The sequence below is a fragment of the Populus nigra genome, chromosome 16, assembly GCF_951802175.1.
Source record: "Populus nigra chromosome 16, ddPopNigr1.1, whole genome shotgun sequence".
Lineage (NCBI taxonomy): Eukaryota > Viridiplantae > Streptophyta > Magnoliopsida > Malpighiales > Salicaceae > Populus > Populus nigra.
This window is the reverse complement of record NC_084867.1, coordinates 1,315,917-1,341,181: the sequence shown is the minus strand read 5'-3', so window position 1 is coordinate 1,341,181 and position 25,265 is coordinate 1,315,917. Positions and strand designations below refer to the sequence as shown.

The window sequence follows — 25,265 nt, the reverse complement described above, 5'->3', positions numbered from 1 at the left end:
TTTGAATAGAGAGACAAAATTACCTTAATATTATTCCAGTGAACAATATATCTGAATCTGGAGTTATACAATATTTTTTCAGAAGGTTTTTAGCTTCTATATCATGTTCACTAACATTTTTTTCCCCTTTCATTTCTCAAGAAATAACCTTTCGTTATCAAGTCAATAATTAATCTAAGTGTACAGAATATTAGTTATTCTGATTGATCAATTATTGAGTATTTTTTTTATGGAATGCGACCGACCAGTGGAGGGGCCCAAATGATTGGTGGACACCATTAATGGGGAGTGAGATCAATAAGTTATAAAAAATAATAAAATATGTATTTAAATTGAAAAAAGAAAGAGAAAAGAAATATTATATTTAAATGAAACCAGCTGTTAAAGTTTTTTATAAAATTTAGGATAAATAATTCAATTTATTCTTACATAACTGGAAATTCCTAATATAATTTTATGTTTGGAATCGTGTTTATTATATCATTGTATAATATTAAATATTTTAATATATTTTTCTGTTTTTTTACTAATCCAAATTATCACAAGTATTATATTCATTCTAAAAATCCTCGTTGAGTATTTTTGGAAACTGTTCATTTCTTAAAATATTCTGAGTTAATTTTCTAATTTGGATGAAAAAATTTGATTGAATAAATTAGAGAATCTCTGAAATATTATTATACAAAGATAAAATTATAAATATAAAAAATATATTAAGGAAACACACATATATCAAGGAAGAGGAAAAATGATGAAAAAAAAAGTTTGAAAATGATGTGAAAAAAAAAACCCATTGTTTCTTGAACAAACCGGTCAAAGCTTGGGGTTCAAAACAATAAGGAACCCATGACCCCATTACACCGAATGGAAACGGTAACTTCAGTCCAAGCTTATGCTATCGTTACACGCAAGACAAGTTCCCACTAATCAAATGCATCCAATGAATCAGTTAGGGTTTTCTTGCAGCAGATTATGTCAGTAGGTTTTGGAGATTTAGCCCAATATTGACATTCTAAAGCAAGATCATCAAGATGAATAACATTGCATGGTAGACTGAAAATAAGGAGACTCTGCAGTGGAAATGAAAAAAAAAAACACATCCTGAAAAACCCTTTGGATGGATTGAAGAGCTAACCAATTTCATTCAATCAAACAAAACAAGTAACAAAACAGTTGCTTGGCAGCCAAAGCATGGATTGAACAATAGGATTCTGAAGATGAATGAAAGAAAATTCAGACATTATGCAAAGTAATTCAACAACAGAGCTTGATGCTGCTAAAACTTGACTCTGGTCAAGCATGAGCTTCTTTATAGTTCAAACATCCGAAGATTATACAGCCATAACAGTAAAACCAAAAAAAAACTCGGGATCATTTTCTGATCCAGTAACAGAACATCTCCAGTTATGGCAACAAGAAGCATCTGCAGTTTTGATCAGCCTTATAAAACAAAGGAAAAACTTACCTATATTGTGTATGTTGAGCTTTTCCACTAGCAACTTATTAACTGTTGCAGGATAAACTACAGTATTAGCTGCTTTGGCTGCCTAAGAACCCACCCTAATGTATCATCTCAGAAAGGTTCTTCAGTTTCCATCATCTCACTTCTCTTAGCTTTTGAAGCATCCTCCACCATGAGATCTGTGTGAATTTGTGAAGAATCCTACGCCATTTCGTCCTTAGCCTTTCTACCAGTTGCAACCACTGCTGCCTCACTGGCTTCTGTAATAACCTGAAGAAATTCCGTGGGGATAGCCGCTGGGTCTAATTCCCGACAACCCTCTGGGGCATTATGAGCTTCTTCGCCAGTAAGCACGTGATTAGGGACCTGATGAGAGAAGCGGAACATCTCTTCTTTTGGAATCCTCCTAACTTCATTTGGACCTACATGTCTACAAAAAACTGCCTTGAAACCAGCAACTTTAATAAGAGGAACTACAGATATACCCTGCTCTTCATCATAGTCGTCGAGCACTTCTACCATCTCATATTCTTGTACCACTTCATCTGGGGTATCATCATTCCAGTCTGGAGACCAGTTTCTATATAGAGCCCAGACATCTTCCTTTCTTGGAAGTATGCGAACAACTCCACGTGTGCCTTTTGTCCACGTAACCCTGTGTGAGAAAGCATTTAGAGTTTTGCTGATTTCATGTTTGCCAGTCCAAAAATCGCCACAGGTTTTTAGGAAACCAGCCCCCACCCAGTCTAAAGGGCCAAATTCACTGCTGCTTCTTGAGTTAAGCCAACTGATCTTCATTTTAAATGGCTTCAAAGAGATCACTGAGATAATTCGAGCATAATATCGAGGCATCCCATCATTTTCATCATAGGCAGCCCACACCTGGTCATCCCCAAAGGAACTTTCTGTTCGATCCAGGTCAAAGTTATGAAAATCAGAATCCGGAACATTGATAGACAAAGGTGCTGTTGCCTGTTTAGTAGATTCATTGGAAGAAGTGCCAGCAGAGTGACCACTCTTCTTATGTTTATTTGCATCATTGTTCACCATGCTTTCCTGTGTTCTACTCTCTTTCAGTTTCACTTGATTTGAGCTCCATTCTTTAAGTTTTCTGCACACATCCGAGAGTCCCTTCTTCATCAACATGTTTCGAACCTCGAGAAGTGACAACTCTCTCTCGGTAATGGACTTGGTACGAATATCTGAGAAACCATAAACCCTTTGCGCTTCAGAATAGCCCCTTCTTGGTTCAGATGAATTTCCCAATCCCGCTCCTCCATTTCCGGTGGCTGCTTGATTCAAAATATCAGCTCCATAATTATTCACGCTAGCTTCATCATACCTCCTCCTTTTAAAGAGTTGGTCCGCTCTAAGAGAAGAATTATCCATCCTTTTAGAAACATAACGCTTCTCCCGTTCAGTGGCTCCCTGTGCATCCTGCTCCCTCTTCACTTGGTCATGTGCCTTCTGAACCACACTCTCAGCATGACCAGCAGTTGGCGTTGATGCAAATTTGCCTCCAGAATCATTCATTCTAGTAAAATTACTCCTTTGGAGATTTGGGGCAGTAGTTGAATTGCATACTCCAAATCCCTCAGATCGTGAACTTTGACCACCATTTTTTGGGAAATTAAATGGATTACTATTTGCAGCATGATGTCTTGAATTCTGGGATGACTTCGTAACGTTTGAAGGTGGATCCTTCTCAACAGCCAAAAAAGGCTGATGACAGTTGGGGCATCGCAGGTTATGATTCAAATAAACCCTCAGATACTCATAATGCATCATACATCGATGGCAGATAGTCCAAAATGTATCAGGTTTTCGAGATGAAGGAGAAGGGGCTGATGTGGGCCTCGACTGCAAATTCTTGTTCTGATTCCTTGTGTGCGAAGTTGCGGAACTGTTATGATTATGAAAGCCATTTGCACTATGCTGGGAAGAGGGAACCTTAGTCTGGGTTGGTACTCTCTGCTGCTGTCCTGACGGATTCAGTTTCTGATTGTATGCTAGTCTCTTTTCCTTATTAGATAACAAACCCCAGGCCTCTGAAACCAACTTAAATGCACCATCTGCACCCAGAGACTGGTTTTTATCAGGATGAAGTATGAGAGCTAGCTTGTGGTATTGTTTCCTGACTGTCTCATCATCAGCCCAGGGGTTCACACCAAGCACGCTGTACCAATCAACTTCTCCACTACTTATTCTGTTCTCTGCAGAAATATACACATCAAATGCTATCAACATTTGGGATAAACCCTCTAGCTCGGGATACAAGCTTTGAGCCTTTAAAGCAAATTTCTTCGCCCCAGCATAATCCCTCCCCATAAACTTCTTCTCAGCAATTTCCTTAGCCCTGACTGCTTCATCTTTGTTGCACTCCATAAAATTTGTATGTCCAGGAATAAAGCCGTGTCTTGTGGTTATATGAATGTTTCTAAGATTTCAACCTCGAGTCACAAATTCAACAGCTCCAGGTTCATTTTTCTAGACAAATGGCACCGTCAATTTTTTTACCTGTTCAAAGCAAAAGTAAAACTAAAATCAATCTAATGTAAGTTATTATTATCTTATAATTACAAAGGACAGCATGATATTCATACAAATCACAACCAACAATGTTTGTATTTCTTATTCCTTCCCAAAAGGCAAATCTCCGTCAGAAAAATAACTATAAATCACATAAATCGTTATTTGACTCTAGAATGTATGTCATTTACTGACATTAACTAGGAGAAAAATTCAATATTTGACAAAACAGTAAGTCTCAGTTTCTTCTAATAAGAGCGACAAATGACAGAAAAACTAGCGGCCCAACATGCGATACATTAATAAATTAAGAAGTACAAATGGTCCACTCATCATGCAATGTCATTCCCTAATACCTATAAACATAAAGGCATACAAATTACTTCATTGGAATATTTGACCTATAAACATAGATGCATACAATAATAATATAGTAATAAAAAAGATGAAAAAAAAAGATTAAAAAAAAGAGTATAGAAGGACTCTTTTTTTCAAGCCCTACTTGTTGTGTATTGTAACATAGGAATTATCTTTTCTCAATTGGGAGAGATGGCTGAGTGGACCAAAGCGCCGGATTGCTAATCCGTTGTGTGAGTTATTCGTACCGAGGGTTCGAATCCCTCTCTTACTAGTTCCGTTGATGACTTGGTATTTTTTTTCATGTCTTTTTCTTTATTCATTTTGTAATAGTTAAAGATGTAGAATGGATAAAATTCTAAGAACATTTAATAAAAATAAAAATCAAGGAACGAAAAAGCCTTAATTTTTTTTTTATTCTTCACGTCTAGGATTACACCCTGGATCATTAGATAAAAACCCAAAGATGAAAAGGGAAGCAAATAATATTACTACTATGGAAACAAAGAGTTTGAGAGTAAGCATTAGACAATCTCCAAGATCTTTTTTGGAATGGTTAAACAATCTTTCTCTATCGAAAGAAACACATAATCCCTTGCAGTAACTTTCTGTGTATCCTCATGCCTAACAGTAAATCTCACGCTTCAAGCCCACAAAATCCTATTGCAGATCATCCATGAGATACAATAGGGTTGGATACCATTTTAAGAATATGCATAATGGTGGAAAAACATTCAATAGCTTAACATATATATGATGTCAATAAATTAAAGGGCAGGAAGAAAGATGAATAAATTAATTCAGAGAGCTAAATATATACAAATGCCACCTACTGGCATTGCATGCTTTCCACTACTATTAGTTATAAATGAAAATTATACATGTGCATTTACACAAGCACACATGTGCGCGCGCATGCAAGAGTCATCATGCGCTTTCAAAGAAAGGCAAGGAGAAACTCCACTAACTTAAAGACTTTAATCATATGGTAATTGAATATATTTAGAAAGTCTCTAGTATACAATTCCAAAGACAAACACACACAAATACATATATTTCAATAAGAATAAAGCACAAGTAATTGAACAAAACAACTCCCCAAGCCTAGACAAATGAATACTGACACGTGTCTTTCCATGGATATCCTACAATGGAGTGTGTGTGTGCAGCATGTCCCCTATTAACAAGGGCAGCATGTAAGCTATGCGCCCCCAGAACACCCCCCCATCCACAAAAAAAAAAAAAAAACACTATTTTTGTTGCCCTCTGCCGGTGCCTAATAGCTTCTGCCCAAACTCACATTTTTCTGTGAGAGTAAGCATTAGACAATCTCCAAGATCTTTTTTGGAATGGTTAAACAATCTTTCTCTATCGAAAGAAACACATAATCCCTTGCAGTAACTTTCTGTGTATCCTCATGCCTAACAGTAAATCTCACGCTTCAAGCCCACAAAATCCTATTGCAGATCATCCATGAGATACAATAGGGTTGGATACCATTTTAAGAATATGCATAATGGTGGAAAAACATTCAATAGCTTAACATATATATGATGTCAATAAATTAAAGGGCAGGAAGAAAGATGAATAAATTAATTCAGAGAGCTAAATATATACAAATGCCACCTACTGGCATTGCATGCTTTCCACTACTATTAGTTATAAATGAAAATTATACATGTGCATTTACACAAGCACACATGTGCGCGCGCATGCAAGAGTCATCATGCGCTTTCAAAGAAAGGCAAGGAGAAACTCCACTAACTTAAAGACTTTAATCATATGGTAATTGAATATATTTAGAAAGTCTCTAGTATACAATTCCAAAGACAAACACACACAAATACATATATTTCAATAAGAATAAAGCACAAGTAATTGAACAAAACAACTCCCCAAGCCTAGACAAATGAATACTGACACGTGTCTTTCCATGGATATCCTACAATGGAGTGTGTGTGTGCAGCATGTCCCCTATTAACAAGGGCAGCATGTAAGCTATGCGCCCCCAGAACACCCCCCCATCCACAAAAAAAAAAAAAAAACACTATTTTTGTTGCCCTCTGCCGGTGCCTAATAGCTTCTGCCCAAACTCACATTTTTCCCTCCCACTAAATTGGTCTTCCCCTAGGCACTTTGCCTAACCAAGAAGACCCAGTGACTATTCCTGTGACTCATCCAACATACACATATAGTTTCAATCAGGCATGCATAGGTTTCTTTTTTTCTTTTTAATTACAAGTACCAGTAATTGGCACTTTCAAACCCTACCATATATATGCTTAGTGAATACTAATATCAGCAAAAGGAGTGAATCCAATTCTCTAAGCGAGCTTATGTAATATACAATAAACAAATCAGGTGCGTGCACTCTTCATTTTATGAGTTAAGAACTAATGCCAGAGAATAATTACCACCTGGCACTCCTAAACATTATGTGATAAGAGGGCATATTGACGAGGTTAACACCCCATTTATGAGTTTATTGTAAACAATGCCTATATCATGTGGACATAACCAGCAGTTGGCAAATGTTCCATGTGCCAAGGTAATGACACGTTTCCAATTTTCTTCCCTCACAATTCTTAAACATAGTAGACATGGAAAGGCAACATAATCAACATAATCTACTTAAGTTAATAATGCATGAGTGCTTTCTATATCAACCCTCACAAGCAAGTGATACACCTCATGCATGTTAAATAATAAATTTGAAATCCAGGTTAACATATTTACATGCAGATGCAAACGAAATATTTGTTTTATTCTTATTTTTCTTTACCTTCCATTTTAAGCATTCCCAAGCACATAATATTGGATTTAAAAGGAGAATAAATTCAGCTTTCCTATAGATAAAAATAGTTTCTAGCAACAATTTTGTTACAATAGTATTTTTCATATTTCAGCAAAAACCAGTTTTTTTCTCATCAAATAAAAAAGAAATGTGCATTGCAGATGGGAGTTAGATTTTCCAATTTGGTTTTTCCCTTTGTTCTTCTCAGTTTCCAGACTTAGAGAAACAATGTATCTAGAAAAGTCTCATTGACAGATGTTTTCAGATTCTTTCAAGTTCAGATCATAAAATCTAAAAGCTTTTTGTTTCCATTAAGGATCAATGATACCGGACAGAAACCTATGAATCTTTCAATTTACCTGGAGTACAAAGCTTTTCTTTAGCTTTCAGAGTATTGAATTTGAAATCTCACATTTAGAGGAGGGGCAAACGAAATAAAAATTGCTTCAAAAGGTACCATCAACACAAGGAAAAGAACATGCTGAAAATGATCAAACTTAGTATGTGTATAAATATAATTCTCAATACCTATAAAAAGTAGCAAAATTGTTCCCTAAAATCATGATCTCCCCTTAACGTGTCAAACTCTTGTAAAATGGCGCAAACAACGCCATAACATTTGAAACCCCACACCGAGTAGTTCCAAAGGTAATCAGAATCTCTTGTTCATTATTCTTAAATACACAACCCCACCTTCATGGAGCTACCGTTATCAACCCAAGGAAAAGAAATATGCTAAAATGATCAAACTTAGTATATGTATAAATATAATTTTCAATACCTATAAAAGTAGCACACTTGTTTCCCTAAAATCATGATCTCCCCTTAACGTGTCGAACTCTTGTAAAATGGCACTAACAGCACCATAACATTTGAAATCCAACACCAAGTAGTTCCAAAGGTAATCAGAATCTCTTGTTCATTATTCTTAAACTACATATCCCCACCTTCGCGGAGCTACCTTTATCACAATTCTGAGAACAGAACGTGTCAATACATGAAATCATGATCTCCCCTTAACGTGTCGAACTCTTGTAAAATGGCACTAACAGCACCATAACATTTGAAATCCAACACCAAGTAGTTCCAAAGGTAATCAGAATCTCTTGTTCATTATTCTTAAACTACATATCCCCACCTTCGCGGACATACCTTTATCACAATTCTGAGAACAGAACGTGTCAATATAGATTTTTCTTTTAACACTCTAGACTAATGCTAAATTCAACCTTTTCAACACTTTGATTATCACTAAAACACAAACAATAGCAATGTGCAACATTACCAAAAAATTCTAATGGATCTAAATCCATAGCAAGATAGAATCTGAATCAGAATTCCTACCTTCTTCAGATACCTTATCAACTAATTTCAACAGTACAAACTCCAACTTAGCAAAAAATCAGTAGAATTTACAGCAATAAACTAAAGCTAACCTCAAATTATAAAGTAAAACAACTAAGTAAATTCATTTTCGAACAAAACAGCCAACAAACACGCCCACAAAATGTAAAATAAATAACGTCGCGGCTTTACTTCACCATTCCATGTTCTAAACAATTCATGAATCACAACCAACCCACATTGAACATCACAAAAATAAAACACAACAAAACCCTTTTTGCAAACAGTCCAAAAATCAGTCAAAAACACTACAATCAAATAAAACAAGTTCTTGATGGATCTACAGTATTAGGGTTTTTAAAGCAACATGTAACGGTCAAATTTCACTCATTTGAATTATACAGAAGTTAATTTCAAACTGAAGCCCTAGATTATAGAGTCTCAAAAAAACAGTACCCGGATTGCCAATCTTGCAAAAAACAGAATAAAAATAAAAACTTTGCTCTGGAGTAAAAAAAAAAGTGTAAAAAATGAAAAGTTACCTATAGAAGGGAGAGTCCTTTAAAATGAAGAAAATTTGTATCAATCAACATGCACAATTGGTTTCATCTTTTTTTGTCAAAATTCCATTACAAACTCTGAAGAACTCTCTCTCTCTCTCTCTCTCTAAAGTGCCCAAGCAACTATGACTGAATAACAAATAAAATAATAATAATAAAAAGGGTGGGGGTTTGGTTAATATTTAAGCAGGAGGGTGTCCTTTTTTATTAGCAACCCAAGTCCTACTTTATATATATATATATATATATATAGTAGAAACAAAGTTAACTATGGTTAAATTTTAACTCTTGATTTGTGTTCATATTGGCAATGTGTGGGTTAAGTTTTAACTTGGGTTAATTTTTAACTAGAATTGGGTTTACAAAATGTGATTAAATTTGGTGAATTATTTATGGTAATATTAAATACCTTTGCAATTAATGGCAATTTTTGGTGTTAATTACATATTGCAAAACAAGCATGGTAGATTTTCTTTTCCATTTATAACTAACTACACAAAATAAATGAACATAGTTAACTAACTACACAAAATAATATAGTAAGTGATAATGGATGAATTATGAGTTTTATAAAAAAAAATTCAATAATAAAAGGTATTCTTAAACTAGTTTTTATTTTATTTTAATTGATACTAAATTTCTATCTTATAAAATATGATGAATTAGATATAATACAAAAAACAACTACTACGACATCCATTAAGATAAAATTTTTATAAAAATAATTTGTTTGTGCTTGTATTAAGATAATATTTGGTTGTTGTATCAAAATAAAAAAGACAAAGGTAAGAGAGACAAAGATATCATGTCTACGTGTATTTATTATTTTGATAATATAGAAATTTATTTCAAAACTATTTTAAGAATATATTTATTTTATATTTTAATATCTTCAATGAAACAAGTTTGTCACTTATATATTTATCACTTTTTTTTCTAAAATATTAACCAAGTGCAATCTTAAAAATAGTTTCTTCGTTTTATTGAAATTGTCATATGCAAATCCAACTTTTTATAACAAAAACAAGTTAATTCGGGTTAAATTTTAACTCCTTTATAGGGTTTGTGTTGGCAGAATATCGGGACTCTTAACTAGGGTCTATGGTTAACTTTTAGCTGGAGTTGCACATTTGGTGAGATAATTAGGTGAATTCCTCTTGCAGATACTATACATATGGTCAGATTTGTGTAATTTAAAGCATTCTGAGTTCTACAAGTAGATGTTCACACCTGTCAATGTGTTTTGTTGGGTAATATAATTTAACCATTAAATTGATTTTTAAAAAATATTTTTTAATAATTTTAATATGCTGATATAAATATAAAAATTATTTTAATATATTTTAAATTAAAATTATTCTTTTATAAAAAAAATATCTGACACTGCATTACCAAACAAACAATAAAGTTGCCTCAGAAATACTTATTATGTCCATGGCATTCTCATTAATATATTTTTATCCAGAGATTCAAACCTTTGAATATTTTTGTGATCAAGCACTTATTTTTCTTTTATATGTATATATTATCATTGATAATTGATATAATTTTGTGTTGTTAATCTTTTATATTAAACCTTACTATTAATTTGAATTGGTTGACATAATGGTTAGAAAGACAATGTTTTCTCTTATTTTTTGGATCCAAATTATCTGATGATGCGGTTTTAATCAAATAATTTTTTTTCAAAACCTCAACACATAATTTAGCCATGCAAAATAAATAAAATTTTGGAATTATTGGAAAGCCAAAAAGTTTTTTTTTCCCCCGTGGAAAGAACAAGAACCAAAAGGTTGCTTTAGCATAAACCTGCGGGATGATTTCTCATCATTTTGAGCTCAGGGATTCCATTATTGCATGTTTAGCATTTGTCAATACCCACTAAAGGCCAAAATTAATTGTAATTTGTAACCGTAATCTCTGTTATTGCCAAATTTCAAATTGGTCCTTCAAGTATAGCCTGTTTTAATGTGATTCTACAAATTCTTAATGGTTCATTTTGATCCTTCCATCATGCCTTCATTAGTTCTTGCTGGTGTAATTAGTCTTAATTAAGATAATATTTATCATAAGTTTGCCAGCATTATCATGTTATTACCTAATGAACGTGACAAGTTTCTGTTAACAAACAAACAAAATGAATGTGTCCCGTTGCTATGTAAAAGGAAGGAAATACTATCCCAGGCACCATTTGTTTGTGCCGTCTAGTTGTGTTTTTTATTTTATTTTTTTAATATTTTTAGATTGTTTTGATGTTTTTAAATTATGTTAATATATTAATGTTAAAATTTAATTTTAAAAAATAAAATAAAATACATTTTAATATATTTTCAAGTAAAAAATATTTTAAAAAACATCGTTTTACCACAACATTAAATATTATTTTAGATTTGCGGTGATAGAAGATAGTTATTTATTTGATTTTTTATTAGATAAAAAAAGGATTTCTAAATTAAAAAAAAAGATTTATATTTAGAATCCTTGTTGAATAATATTTAGAATCTTTGTTGATTTAGATTAGATTAGTTTGATCTTATATTATAATCTCCCTATATATAAGGGTTATATATATACACAGAATCAATACATGAATATGCATTGGTTGCTCATAAAATCCACACAGATTTATTTTACAATTAGTATTAGAGCTCATTTCTTTGGTTTTTTTTTTACGTGGTTTCTTGTTTTTTAAGCTACAATCAATCTTGTTTTGTGCTGTGAAAAATAGTGCGAAGACCTTCAAATAGTTGAAGGAATCAAGAAACCTAACACCTAAAATTACAATTCATGGGCAACATGCATGATGTCTTACACGCAAGGCCAAAATCTCTAAGAGGTAGTCAACAGTATTTAAGACACACAATCAGTCGAAGACATTAATAGATCAGTCTTGTATAAGCGGAAGATTAAAGCTTACAAAATAGTGTTTTTCTTGAAGACCACCATTGAAAAAGACATGTTGAAGCATGTTACAAATGTTAGAACTCCAGAAGAATAATGAAAAATTCTAGCTAGCCTCTTCTCAAAGAAGAACCATTCTAGATTGCAACTTCTCGAGAATAAGCCGTTGTCAATTGTGTAAGGAGACATGATGATCCCTCAGTTCTTCAATAAGATAAAATCAATATTTATGAAAATTTTAAATTAGAACTTGAAGTTGTTATTTGTAAAACTAGGATGAAAAGAATAGTCATCCATGGTTTAAGACTCGAATATCAACTTGCTACTATGGGTGTTCAAAAAAACCAAACAACTAAGAAAAAAAAACCAATTAAAAAAACTTTAAAAAATTTCGGTTCAGTTCAGGGTCGGTTCCAAACCTCTAAAACTGTTTACTGGACCAGCTCAGTTTGTAACTCAAACCAACCAAGGTATAAAAGGCATATTTTACTGGCCTGTCCCTTTTTTTTTTTACTGTTCGGTCAAAACACACCGTTTCATTTAAATGAAATGACGTCGTTTTAGCTTTTAAGGTTTAATTCAGGGATTTTGTCAAATTTTAATTTGGTCATCTGTCTTTTAATTTACTTTAATTGCACCCCTAATTGACCATAAACTTCTAATTTTATGTAATTTTGCCCTTGCCGAACTTCAATGCTAGCCTCAGATTTCAGTACCTTTTTTATTTTGATCATTGGTCTTAGATTTATGTAAATTGATCCTCAATTAACCATTAAACTTTCAATTATCTTCTATTTCACCCTTGATTCCAATCAATTGGATCCTTAGAGTTCTGTGTCATTTTCATAATGGTCGTTGGTTGCGAGTTTTTTTTTAATTTAGCCCTTAATTGATCCCAAACTTTGATTTTCTTGTGATTTTACTCCTAATTTGAACCAATTGACTCTGTAAAAATTAAGTCTAGTCTTCTAAAATTTCAATCTTTTCAATTAAGCTCCCAAACTTAATTTGTATAATTAAGTCCTTGCACCTAATTAAATCATTTAATTGGATCTAAAATAATTCTTAAACATAATTAAACTTTTAATTTGGCCTATGATTGAATTAACTTGGCCTATTATAAATCTAATTATGTCATTAGACTTAATTTTTATATAGATTCATCTAATAATCATTTAATTTGATCTTAAATCTATATTGTCTCTCTAGTTTTGGGTATAATGGGGTATAATTAGGCTTCCGATTTCATTCAAAATTACAGCTTGATTTTTCTACATTTGAAATCATTTCTCAACTAGTTTTTTTCACGTCTCCAGGTTCCTTGCTTTTATTATTTTATTATTTTATTTTAATTTTAAAAAGAAAAAAATGTAAATTTAAAAATAATAATCAAAAAATGAGTTATGAAAACAATTATAGTACAAACCCAAGGATAGATATCCAATGATGAGAAGACATTAAACTCTAAAAGGCTCGTCTTTTTTCTCTCTATGTTAATGGTAAATGAATTAATTAAGATTTCAAAGCTCCCTATTTTCCTTTTTAATTAGCTAAAAAAAGTAACGTTAAGGGATATGAAGACACTGCAACTTGGGCATCAAATGTTGGAAATAATTCAAAAACAATTGGAGACAACTTAGGTACCATAAGTGTCCCAAACTTGCTGAATTTTTTCTTCAATTCAATATTTGTTTTGTGTGTATTTGTTGGATTTTTTTCATAGGAATGTTTTGGCTATCACTAATGTGGTTGGATCTGACTTGCTACATCTTTTTGTAGTTGACTTGGTGAATCTTTTCGCTGCTGAATTATTGATGTTCTTGTTGAATTTAAATTACAACTTATATAGATTATTTTTTTGCTTGGGATTGAATATGTTCATTAGTTTGTAACTTGGTTGGACTTTTTTTGCTTAGGTCTGAATCAGTAGACATGGTGGGCTGCAAAAGGGCTTTTAAAATTAAGTTTTATGTATGTTGAAAAATTCTCATTCAAAGGCATTGGGTTATTAGGTTGTGAGTTGAAAAAATCTCCTTTTCTCCTAAATAGTAGATTTGCATGAATAATTGAATTTGTTGCAAGGGAGAACACCTTGATGAATTGCATATAATTCAATTTGATTTTGTATTACAAATAATTTAAAAAATTGTTTAAGTCCAATTTAAAACAGGCCATTAAAAATTTAAAACCCACTAAACAAGTCCATTTAAAATGTTTTGGGTCTTTCGGTTTAAAAAAAAAATCAACTCGATTAGTTTATTTTAATTCAAGTTAAATTTTTCTAAAAATAAAAATTTTAATTCGGTTAAATTTTTTTTCTTCAAACTAAACTGAACTAAATCATAAACACCCTGATTACTCATCTATTATTAGTTAAGTTTGAAAATATACCTGCTAACAATGGACACTAGATGGAATTAGTCTTGTTGGAGGGTGAGGAGAAATCATTCAACTCCTTAAAAAAAAAAAAAAAAAAAAAGGGGGTAAGCAATGGCAAACTCGTCGCATGGAGAGAACTCACAATTGACACACTAATGATGAAGATCCAAAAAGAATTGGTGAAAAGACAAAAAGTCATTAAAGATTGGGGGCTTTTGGACCTTGATTTTCGAAAGTGTTGCATTGTATCATCATTTGGACCTTGATTTGCACCTTTTTGTATATCTGGGCTTTAGCCACTTTAGCTGCACTAAAAATTCTACCCAAAATAAATGTTAAGAGTTAGGCTATTATTAATTTATTATGTTAATTTAGAGATTTGATAGAAAGAGCCAACCAATTGGCCAAACGAGCAATTTTAAAATTATTAACATATATTAAAAATTTCTTGGCATTTTAACGAAGCAATCAATAGTGAGATACCAAGGCTTTCTTTACTCTGATCCTCAAAAAAATTTAGAGTTTTTTTTTTATTATTGAATTTATTAAATATTGGACTTCACAATTTATTTCTATTTACTTCCTATTAAGTTTTCCCAATCTCATGAGTTATAAGTTTTGCGAGTTAGTCGTGTTGACTCGAGTTATTTTTTTTCCTCAACTCCATACTTCAATATTAGATTGATTGAATATATATATATATATATATATATATATATATATATATAATTTTATCCTTCAACATTGAGTTAATTTAAACTCTATAATTTTTTTATTTGCTTTCCAAGGAGTTATCTTGATCTTCTGATCTAGTTTTGACATGTTAACTCGGGTTGAATCAAGTCATTTTTTTGTCCTTTTTATTTGATTGTTTTTTCAATTTAATCCTTCAATATTGGGTTAATTGAGAATTCGACTTCATAATCTTTTTCTTATTTTTTTATGCAGTTATCATGATCTTATGATCCAGATCACGGGTAAGCCGGTTGACTCGTTTTTCTTGTCTTTTTTTGTTGAACTTTTTCCTACTTCATCCTCAAATATTGGATTGATTATAAATTATAATTTTTAATTTTTTTTCAGTTTGCATTTTATGATATTATCTTGGAGTCATAATCCTAGTCACGAGTTTGTTCAGTTGACTTGGGTGGTTATTTGAGTTCTTTTTTAATCGAATCTTTTAATATTTAGTTTTATTGAGAATTGAACTTCATAATTTATTTCGATTTACTTTCTATGTAATTATCTCGGTCTCATGATTTAGATTTAACAGGTTAACCCGAGTTGTCTCAACTCATTTTTTAGTTGAATTTTATTTTTAATTTCATCTATTAATATTTTATTGATGGAGAATCAAGTTTAATAAATTTTTTATTTGTTTTTTATAAGATTATCAGGGTCTCAAGACCTGCATAGTAGATTTGATAGATTAACATGAATTCATCCTAATCCATCTATGTTGTCGTTTCAATATTATAAAATATACTTGTAATGTTTGTTAGCATATCACGCTGTTTCAAATTCATCAACTCACAAACCAATCAGCTTACCAAAATCATGCCTTCAATCTTTTCAATGTATAATGGGAATTTCTTCTTCTTCTTTTTTAATGGGATTTAAAATAGTGGCCAACCACTATATATATATATATATATATATATATATATAATGATTAGGTCATTATTGACATTTCTTCTTTTAAACTGTGTTTTTAATATCTTATCAATTAACAAGTTGACCTACATGAAATTTCTAGAAATAATGGTACTTAACACCCGCATGGAGTGTCATGCTGATTTCATTACTTAAAAAAATAAAATATTTAACATTTTTCTTTGGTTTCATCTAAGAAATTCTATGTCATTTTATCTTCTTTTTTTAACGAGTCTTTCGAAACTCAAATATAAAAGAAGTTCCGATTCTCATTATCAAAAAATTAAAATAATTAGATTACGAGTTGAAAGAATTAACATGGGTTAATTAAAACAACATCATATTAATTTAAAAAAAATTAAAACAATATTATTTTAAATAAAATTCAAACTAAGTTTTGACCAAATCAAAATTTAATCTTCTAGGTCAATCATAAATCATATCACATCATGTATGAGGTTTAATAATATTTTTAATAAATTATATTAATTAATGTGACATGAATGGATGATAAATTGATTAAAAAAACACTCGTTATCTTGAAAAAAAAACTATGAACTGTGTTTTTCTTTCCCTTGATTCTCTCCTGTGGTGAAAGATACCGTTATGGAAGCTCTGGGGTTCTTTTCAAACGAGAGCATGTTACAGCTCAGAGAGGGTCCACGCGTTTATCGCAGCCCATGTGGCAACACTGTGAGTGGCCCACTGCCATGTAATGGTGGTGGAATTTGAAGATGAGAAGGTGACGTTAGCAAAACCTGAGCCGCGTGTCTCATTAGCGCGGGAATAGCTTGTGGGACCATATGATTACGTGTCGACCGTTAAAAAGACCTAACTCTCCTGATGAACTTGACCTCATCATCTCGTGGGACACATCACACATGATTGATATTTTGCACCCAAGAAAATAAATTTTAATTCCAAAATTCCAAATATTATAAAATAAAATATAAATAATCAACAGCCCATTCAAGACTTTCTTAACAGAATTCACAAAAGAAATTAGATAATTGATAAAAAAAAAATATCACCAAATTGAGGGTAGTGATAACTTTTTTTCTTGAAATAAATTTGTGTGTATGTGTTTCTACTAGTTTTCAAATTATAATTTCTTGTCCCTCTAATTTTTTTTCTAGTTATGAACATAGATCTTAACTATGGGGTAGAAATTTGTTGAAATCTTGAAAGTATGTAACTAAATTCTTAAATCGTGTTATATTGAGGGTTGGATTATTATTTTTTTTGAAAAAATAGTATTAAAAAAGATATTGTCAACATATTTTCTAGTTGAAAAAAAATTAAACATAAATTTAAAAATTGATGTATATTTGACAACACTTTTTTAAAGTATCGACAAGATGATATCTTGAAGGATATTTTTTAAAAAATATTGAGATAACAATATATTGAACCAACCTAAATTATTCTTGGTTAATCTGTAAATTTTATCATTTAGATCATGAGATCATGATAGCCCCATAAAAAAATTAAACAAATTATAAATTTTAATCCCCAATTAACCCAATATTAAAAAACAATAATGAAAAAAAAAAGAATATTCAATTTTAAAAACTGAACAAATAATGAGTAAAGTCAACCTAATCAAAATTGTCAAATCTGCAACTTAGATCATGAGAATTGAATAACCCCATAGAAAGTAAATAAAAAAAAATAAAATCCAATTTCCAACCAACTCAATGTTAAAGAACGAAATTGAAATACAAATTCATTTGAAAAACAACAAAAAAATAACCCGAGTCAACTTGTCAAACACGCAAACTAGGTCATGAGACTATAATAATATCATAGAAATTAAATCGAAAAAAATTATGAAACTCAATTCTTAACTAATTAAATGTTAAATGATGAAGTTGAAAAAAAATATTATAAAACAAACCCTAAAAAAGGCCTAATTCCATTTGGTTAGTCTTTCAAACCAGTAACTCGGGTCATGAGATCAAAATTACCTCATATAAAACAAATAAATAAAAAACTATGAAGTCCAATTCCTAATTAACCCAATAGTAAATTGTGAAATTGAAAAAAATTTAATAAATAATAAAAAAAATAAAAATTTAAAAGAATAAAAATCAAATTTGACACCAAATTGACAATCACTTTACTATTTTGAAGAATGTTAATCACATAAATTAAGGAGAGAAATGAGAAGAAAAAAAAAGTCGTTATAGCCATATCAGAGCTCCAATATCACCATGTACAACCCCATAAAAAAACTTTCATTGAGATGATTTCAATAATGAGCCATATTCAAAGCACAAATAAAGTTACACACATCATCATTGCACAAAGACCACCCTCCATATACTTGGCACGTGTGTTACACATGCCTATTACTTTTTCATTTTCCATTTTTTAGTCTTTGTTTTTTGCCAAAAAAAAAGTCTGAATATTTTTACTAGTTTCAAATCCAACTCCTAAATCTTCAATTGATTTAAATTAATACAATCAAATCTTATTTTTATAAATCAATCATCAACATAACATCAAATGTTTTTTCCAACATCACGATAAATATATAGAAAATAAAACGAAACTAACCACGTGTTTTCGATCATAAAAAAAGTCATTGTTGAAATTTATATTGCATTTACTCACAATGTTTTTGAAAATCATACTCATTCAAGCAAAATGGTTTTTTTTTTTTATAGAAACATGATAAACATCATGGGAGCCTACCCTAAAAAGAAAAGAAGAAGAAAAACATGTGTAATATAGCATTCAATGCTCTTCATATTTTCATTAGCTGGATGGACTCTTTCTAAAGTGGAGAAGATATATACCAGGGGCTAGGGCATATAAAAAAAGAAAAAGAAAAAAAATATTTTCCGACACAACAAAAGCTTGTGCAAGACAAAAGCTCTTCAGTTTCATGTACAGTTAAGGATCTTGTCGTGTAGGACTCAGCTAGTTAAAAGGGTTGCCAAAATTTTATGTTCGTGCGCCAAAAATTAAAACCCCACATGGTATAAAATATTTAATAGAAAAAATCAAGGATATATTCGTTCTTAATTATGAGAAAGTGGCGTAGTGGGGAATATTAGACTGTAATATAAAACTATTTTTATTATTTTATTTAATAATTTAAAATTTTAAATTAAAATAATTTTTTAATATAATATTAAAGTTTTACTGCTATAAGTTCTAATCTCATCACTCTATTTTCTAATTAAAAAATAATTTCATTTAAAAGATATATTAGAAAATAATATAAATTAATTTTTAATTTTTAATTAAAATGATTATTTGATAGCCTATCTTCATTTTCTAAGTTCAAATCTTATAACTAATATTAAAAAAAAATATTAATTTGCTCAGAATATACAAAATCAATGCGAAGATATGTATCCTTATCTTCAAGAAATAGATACATTCATTCTTGAGTGTTAGAGCTTGAAAACAAGGTGCGTGCATCATGAAAATGAAAGAATAAATGATAGACTTTCTTTATTTGATCGGTTGCGTCTAACTCCAACAAAAGTTTTTGTCCTCATCCTCAATTTTGCAAGTAAATCAAATGCATGAACTGTGATATATAATCAAAGAGAGAATAGGAGATCTAACATTCCATGACCTAATACATGGATTATTTATTGTTATTATTATTATTATTGAATATCTGTTGAGTTATCTTTTTTTTTATCTAACATTTTTTTTTGGATACAATGAAAAAATAAGAATAAACTAGACTCTGCAACAATAACAAGTATTTATAGCAGGTCTCGAATTTGAGTTAGGGTGTGCATCTCTTGTAAGAACCTAAAACAACCGGGGTTTTACTTGTTCACCTGAACTTACAAAGTATATTTTCCGGGAAGTGGGGTTTTCTCGAATAAAAAAAAAAAGAAAAAAAGAATACCCATAGAATCTACAAGCATGAGGGCATTTAATCTTGAAGGTGAGTCTTTCCAGATGCAAAACTCTGATAAATTTTGAGCCACATGCTTAGCTAAGAAATCAGCATGTGAGTTAACTTCCCTTGATGTGCGAGTAGGATAGACCTCCCAAATCCTTGAGAGAAGCTCCTTGATATCCACGATAATAGCTCTAAGCCTATGAAAAATGGAGTTTCCCTCGTTAATAAGTCTCAAGGCATTCAAGGAATCAGAATTACAGATAATCCTTCTAAAGCCTTGATTCTAAGCGAGAGCTAATTCATGTTTAATAGCTAGAAGTTCTGGAAGCAAGTTAGTGCCAATACCAACAAATCCTACTAGCTAGCGACTTTCCTTCATTATTTGTAATGAGGCCTCCAAAACCAATATTCCTAGGATTACCCTGCGAGTTCTTATCAACATCCAATTTCACAAACCCTTAGCAGGTCTACACCAAGAAATAATAATTTCATGTCTATGGTTGACAATGCAAAAGCATTACAAAGATCATCCTTGGGAAGGATAATCCGCCTCAAAATCCAACTGTCACCTGCATAATTATCACCATATAAAATAATGTTCATGCATCTCTAGATCCACCATAAACCCAAAAAAAAAAACAAAAAAGAATCATTGGAAGAACTCATATCTCTAATCCATTCCATCACATCAGAGTTTCAAAAACCCGTGAGCATTAACAAGATCCAACTTTGTCAACATGTCCCTAGCAAAGAAACAGTCTCGCAAGCAATACAAAGCAGTCTCCTCCTCCTGATTGCAATAACCACAAATGGGAGAGTTAACAATGTTCCTTCTGCCTCTAAACAGGTTCATAAGAAGACTATTTTGAACAATCTGCCAAAGCATCATGTGTATTTTCTCAGGAGCTTTTAGTTTCCAAACCCAAGGCCAGATAGAATTAACAAGCAGTGTTAATTTAGATGTATAGACATTTGTATCATTCATTCTCCAAATCACATGTCAGCTAGACGAGGAGTAGAGGGAATAGGGACTGCCGTAATGAGGTGTTTCACAAAGTCATGTAGCACTATCATCAAATTGCTGAAATTACAAGTACCAGCTAGGCACAAATATTTGATTTTTAAGTCCGAATCGCTAATGTCAAGGCTTCATGAATAGCTCTCCATGCGATAGATGCATTAGAAGAGGGCGTTAATCTTTGCAATAAATGTTAATCTACTTGTCCCGACAAATCCTTTTGAGACTTTGCCGCATTGTAAATAGATAGGTTTCTTATGTTATTATTTTAAATTTGGATCTAAAGAGAGATCGTGAAAATAAAATTTTAATAAATATACTCATCGTTCAAAGAAAGATTTAGTCTTGGTTGATAAAAATCATTTCAAAGATATCCTACCGTCTCCGTAACATCCTAAACTATACAATATAATATAAAACTATGAGAATGTAACTAATAATCTCCATTGATGTAAGCATAATCTCTAATATTGTAAGCATTAATTAATCCAAAGGAGTGTATGCAATATTTAATTATTTATTATTTTTTAAGAGAAATTATAAAATATGATCAGTCAGCCACCAACTAAATCTAATATGTGACAGATTCTGCATTCGAAAGCAATTTTGACAATAACAATAACAGCCAACAAAACAGATATTGAAAAAACAACATAAAAATTCATAAAATAGTTTCTTACAATACATAATACTTGCTTCACTCTCTTTCAACTTGTCGATCAGAATCAAGAAAATCTATACACAGGCCCACATTATAATTTCAAAATAGATAATAACAGTAAATCAAGCTGTTCTTTTTCTTGATCTTCTTCAACTTGAGGTTCGTCTTCTAGCACTGTTTCTCAATAGTTCCAAAAACAATCAAGGTCCGTTGATGCAACTAATGTAGAACGTGTTGCATCTTGATCATCACCTGACCTTTTTCCCACTTCAAGATTTGATATGACTGAATAGATTTCAGTATTCATATCTATAGTACTGTCTTGTGAGACACCGACCATATCCCTTTCAATCTTGAAACTTTGCTGCTTCATGTTTGTGCCTTGGTTTGCAATCAAGGCTCTTAAGATCGAGTGGTCTTGCATTAAAACAGAACCTGGATATTGTAAGTTTCCTGATACCGGGACAGCCTGAGGAGTGTAGAATGGATTCAAAAGTGGGATTCGTGGAAAAACCTCTGAAGGGTTTGTTGAAAATGCTAAAAGATGATTGTCGAAGCTATCAATCGTGTCTTGTTGGTTTCTTTGAACATTAATGGGATTGGAGAAGCAGGGCACGTAGGCCGACTCGGCCACTGGCTTAATCTTGCAATTGTAGGGTGAAGAATCCATCAATGGTGGCAGACCAGAAGGGCTAAATTCATTACTAAACGAGCCTAATCTCACTAGACCTGAAATATGGGTTTTCTTTCCGGCAGAACTCTTTTGAAACACCCTGCAGATCACCCATTCATTCTACACAAGAGCAAAAATCAATCAGCTTAACTTGAACAATAAAAAAGGAGACAAACAGTATTGATAAAAACAGAGGAAACAGAGGAGAGGTATACCTTGGCAGTTTTGGGGAGATTATGGACAGAAAATCTACCCTCTAATCTGTATTCATGCATGACCCAATTGGTTTTCCCTCCTTTAGGGGCTCTACCCTTGTAGAATACAAGGGTCTTTTTCATTCCAACCAGGAATTTTCCTCTATAGATCTCCTTGTCTTTCCCTGTGGCTTTCCAGTAACCAGCTTCTGTTGCCCTATTTGTCCTGAGACCTGTAGGGTACTTTCTGTCCCTAACACAGAAAAAGTACCACTCTTTCTCTCCCATCTTCGCTTTCCCTTCATCCAAACAAAAACATGGCCATAAGATAAAAGGTCTAACTTACCATAATTTCTATGAAGAAAGATTGAAAGAAAATGATCATTTTACTAGGAGGACTTACATGGCAGTTCCCAGGGTTCAGACTTGTTCAAATCCACATCTCCAATTGCTTTAGCAGAGAAGGTGATGTCAAGAACCTTCTTGTATAAGTAGTGAGAGATAAGCTCTTCATCGGTTGGATGGAACCGGAATCCAGGAGGCAAATCCATCTGATCGTCACCTTCCTTACCAAGCCCAGAAATGTTTTCCATTTCTTAGAAAGCTAAAACCCTCGTCTTGTTTTCTACAGTAGGACCTTTGTTTCAGAAACTGGTTTTTTCTCTGTCTGATAAAGACGCTATTAAGTCTAAGAACTCAATCCCAACCCTTATATATAACCTCCTGTGTCAAATGAGCACTGATCAAACAAGACGAATTCTCTAGGTTCAAGGAACCTTGTAAAGAAATCAGTAGGCCTGAAAGAATTCGATGGAAAGTGAAAAGCTAAAAGAAACAGAAAAGGTTAGAAAGCTATGGGAAGTTAGGAAGAAAGGTAGAGATTGGGAGAGAGAGTGGAAGGGGAGAAGCCATGGAATTAAAAAGTTCTATACCTGAAAGATGGAGAGATCTTAAGAGAAAAGGCACAACGTAGGAACAGAAGCCCCTAAATACTTGTGGTGTTAGAGAGCAAGAAACGTGCTACGTAAAGCAACTTTTTGGTAGGTTGTTTTAGTTCTCTCTCTTTTAACTATGGGGTGTTAGAAATTTAATAATCAACTACAGTATTGGCTGACTTGGCTACTTATTTGTCCACCCAAATGTTAATGGGATTCTCATGTCAGGCTTGTTCTTCAGTTTTATCATCTCACCTTTCTTAGCTTTCAAGGCATTCTCCACCCATGAGGTTTACCCGAATTTTTGAAGAATTCTGTGCCGTTTCTTCCTTTCTCTCCTCCATTTGGTGGTTCCCATAATCACCTGAGGAAATACAGAAGGGATATTCACCGGATCTTCTCAGAATTACTCTTCACTTCCTATCATCTCAAATTCTCAACCTTAGTTGTAGAGGCGTAATCCACCCCTGGCTCTATCCTCAGTTTTGGAAAATTGTGCACTGTTTCTTCCTCTCTGCTTTTCACCAGTCTCCACCATATGTGCCTTACTGGATTCCGTAATTACATGGAGATGTTCCAAAGGGATAGCTGCTGGGTCTAACTCTCGACAGCCCCTTTGTCCATATAATTCTGTGTGAGAGAGAATTTCAATTTCGCTAATTTCATGCCTGCCTGTCCTGAAAGCACCGTAATTTTTTAGGAAACCACCGGTCTAGAGGGAAAAATTTCTCAAATTATGCCAACTAGTCTTCGTTTTGAGCAAATCATAACAGATGTAGCTTGACTAATGGATAACATAAATAGAGATCGTGAAGAAAAGAGAAACTTGTTTCAGGACTTATCTCGAGTTGGCCAAACCCTTGAACTATTTTTGAATTCGATAAAATTTTATTATATGATGGGAGATTTTCAAAGAAAAGATTTATTAAGTGGTTGAGAAAGTTGAAAATTTATTTTTATTTCAACAAGGTTTTTTATCATAAAAAAAAAAAAATAGGACTTGTCATATACAAGCTTTCTTGTAGTGGTAGAGAATTGTGTTTTGAATTTCTAGACTTTAGAACTCATTTTGGTATGCTTTTAATTTTATCTTGGCAAGATTTGGGACAATTATTAATTTTAGAGTTTATACAAGATAATTATTATAAATATATTTTATATTAGATAAATAAGTAAATAGATTATTATTATTTGTCTTATGTTCTACATTCTCAAAAGACAAGGAGGAAAAACATCAAGGATCTTGGTGAAAATAAAATTTTAAAATTATTTAATCATGTTGAAAATAACGTAATCAAAGAAATTGTTGACAAATAGTTTCAGTTTTTTAATCTTAAGGTGAGAAGCTAGTGGTAAATAATGATCTTTTAATCAATCATGGATAAAAATGTTACAAACAAGGACATGGTAGTTATGAAAATCCTCCTAAAATTATTTTCAAAGATTATCTTGAAGGCTTTTTTATATTCAAAGGTTGAAGTATTGAAAGTTATAAATGATAATAAGGTCAAACATAAAGAAAAAAAATGTATGAAGAAACTACAAGTGGATTTTATAAGAATGGAAAGTAAATATTTAAAAATGGAGTTTTCTTGAGCACGTGCACATCATAAATTAAATTTTAAAGTTAACTGGTCAAGGACATGCTGCTTCGTGAAAATATTTGCTACAATGATATATTTGAAATATTTGTTCACTTGGAGTGAAAGAGTTCAATTCTTCATATATAACTTAAGGACGAGTTTTTTGGAAATAGAAAGGAATGAAGTGGGGAAATTTCTTCTATTTTCTTAGCATAATAATGTTTATGGCATTATTTCATTAATACTTAAGATTTTTAGGTTTTGAGGAGTTTAATAAAACTTCAAGATATAGTTTATTAAATCAAGTACTTTTAACTCGATTGTTGGATAAAACTGTAATTTCAATAG

The 25,265-nt window shown here is 31.9% G+C and overlaps 2 protein-coding genes across 3 annotated transcripts; both read right to left on the bottom strand.

Annotated features, from left to right (window-relative positions):
• Positions 1-1,271: 1,271 nt before the first annotated feature.
• On the bottom strand, positions 1,272-9,204 carry LOC133676207 (uncharacterized). Its single transcript, XM_062097829.1, has 2 exons — positions 9,029-9,204; positions 1,272-3,979 (listed from the first exon to the last, which is right to left on the bottom strand). Exon 2 carries the CDS (start codon positions 3,845-3,847, stop codon positions 1,664-1,666), a length of 2,184 nt encoding a protein of 727 aa, XP_061953813.1. The 5' UTR covers positions 3,848-3,979; positions 9,029-9,204; the 3' UTR covers positions 1,272-1,663.
• Positions 9,205-21,511: 12,307 nt separating this feature from the next.
• LOC133675708 (NAC domain-containing protein 100-like) lies at positions 21,512-23,435 on the bottom strand. 2 transcript variants are annotated; one of them, XM_062097168.1, is made up of 4 exons: positions 23,332-23,435; positions 22,803-23,122; positions 22,421-22,698; positions 21,512-22,325 (listed from the first exon to the last, which is right to left on the bottom strand). In XM_062097168.1, the coding sequence occupies exons 2-4, from the start codon at positions 22,990-22,992 to the stop codon at positions 21,714-21,716; spliced, it is 1,080 nt and encodes a 359-aa protein (XP_061953152.1). In that variant the 5' UTR covers positions 22,993-23,122; positions 23,332-23,435; the 3' UTR covers positions 21,512-21,713. The 2 variants fall into 2 exon arrangements, with proteins under 2 accessions (XP_061953152.1, XP_061953151.1); XM_062097167.1 differs by having other exon boundaries at positions 22,803-23,196; positions 23,332-23,433.
• Between the last annotated feature and the right edge of the window lie 1,830 nt (positions 23,436-25,265).

Excerpts from the sequence above, each read along its gene's own strand:
- LOC133676207 (XM_062097829.1), bottom strand. The coding sequence starts at position 3,847 with ATGGAGTGCAACAAAGATGAAGCAGTCAGGGCTAAGGAAATTGCTGAG.
- LOC133675708 (XM_062097168.1), bottom strand. The coding sequence starts at position 22,992 with ATGGAAAACATTTCTGGGCTTGGTAAGGAAGGTGACGATCAGATGGAT. Across the intron at positions 22,699-22,802 it reads TGAACCCTGGGAACTGCCAT|GGAAAGCGAAGATGGGAGAG; the intron begins GTAAGTCCTCCT and ends GTTTGGATGAAG. Across the intron at positions 22,326-22,420 it reads ATCTCCCCAAAACTGCCAAG|AATGAATGGGTGATCTGCAG; the intron begins GTATACCTCTCC and ends GCTCTTGTGTAG.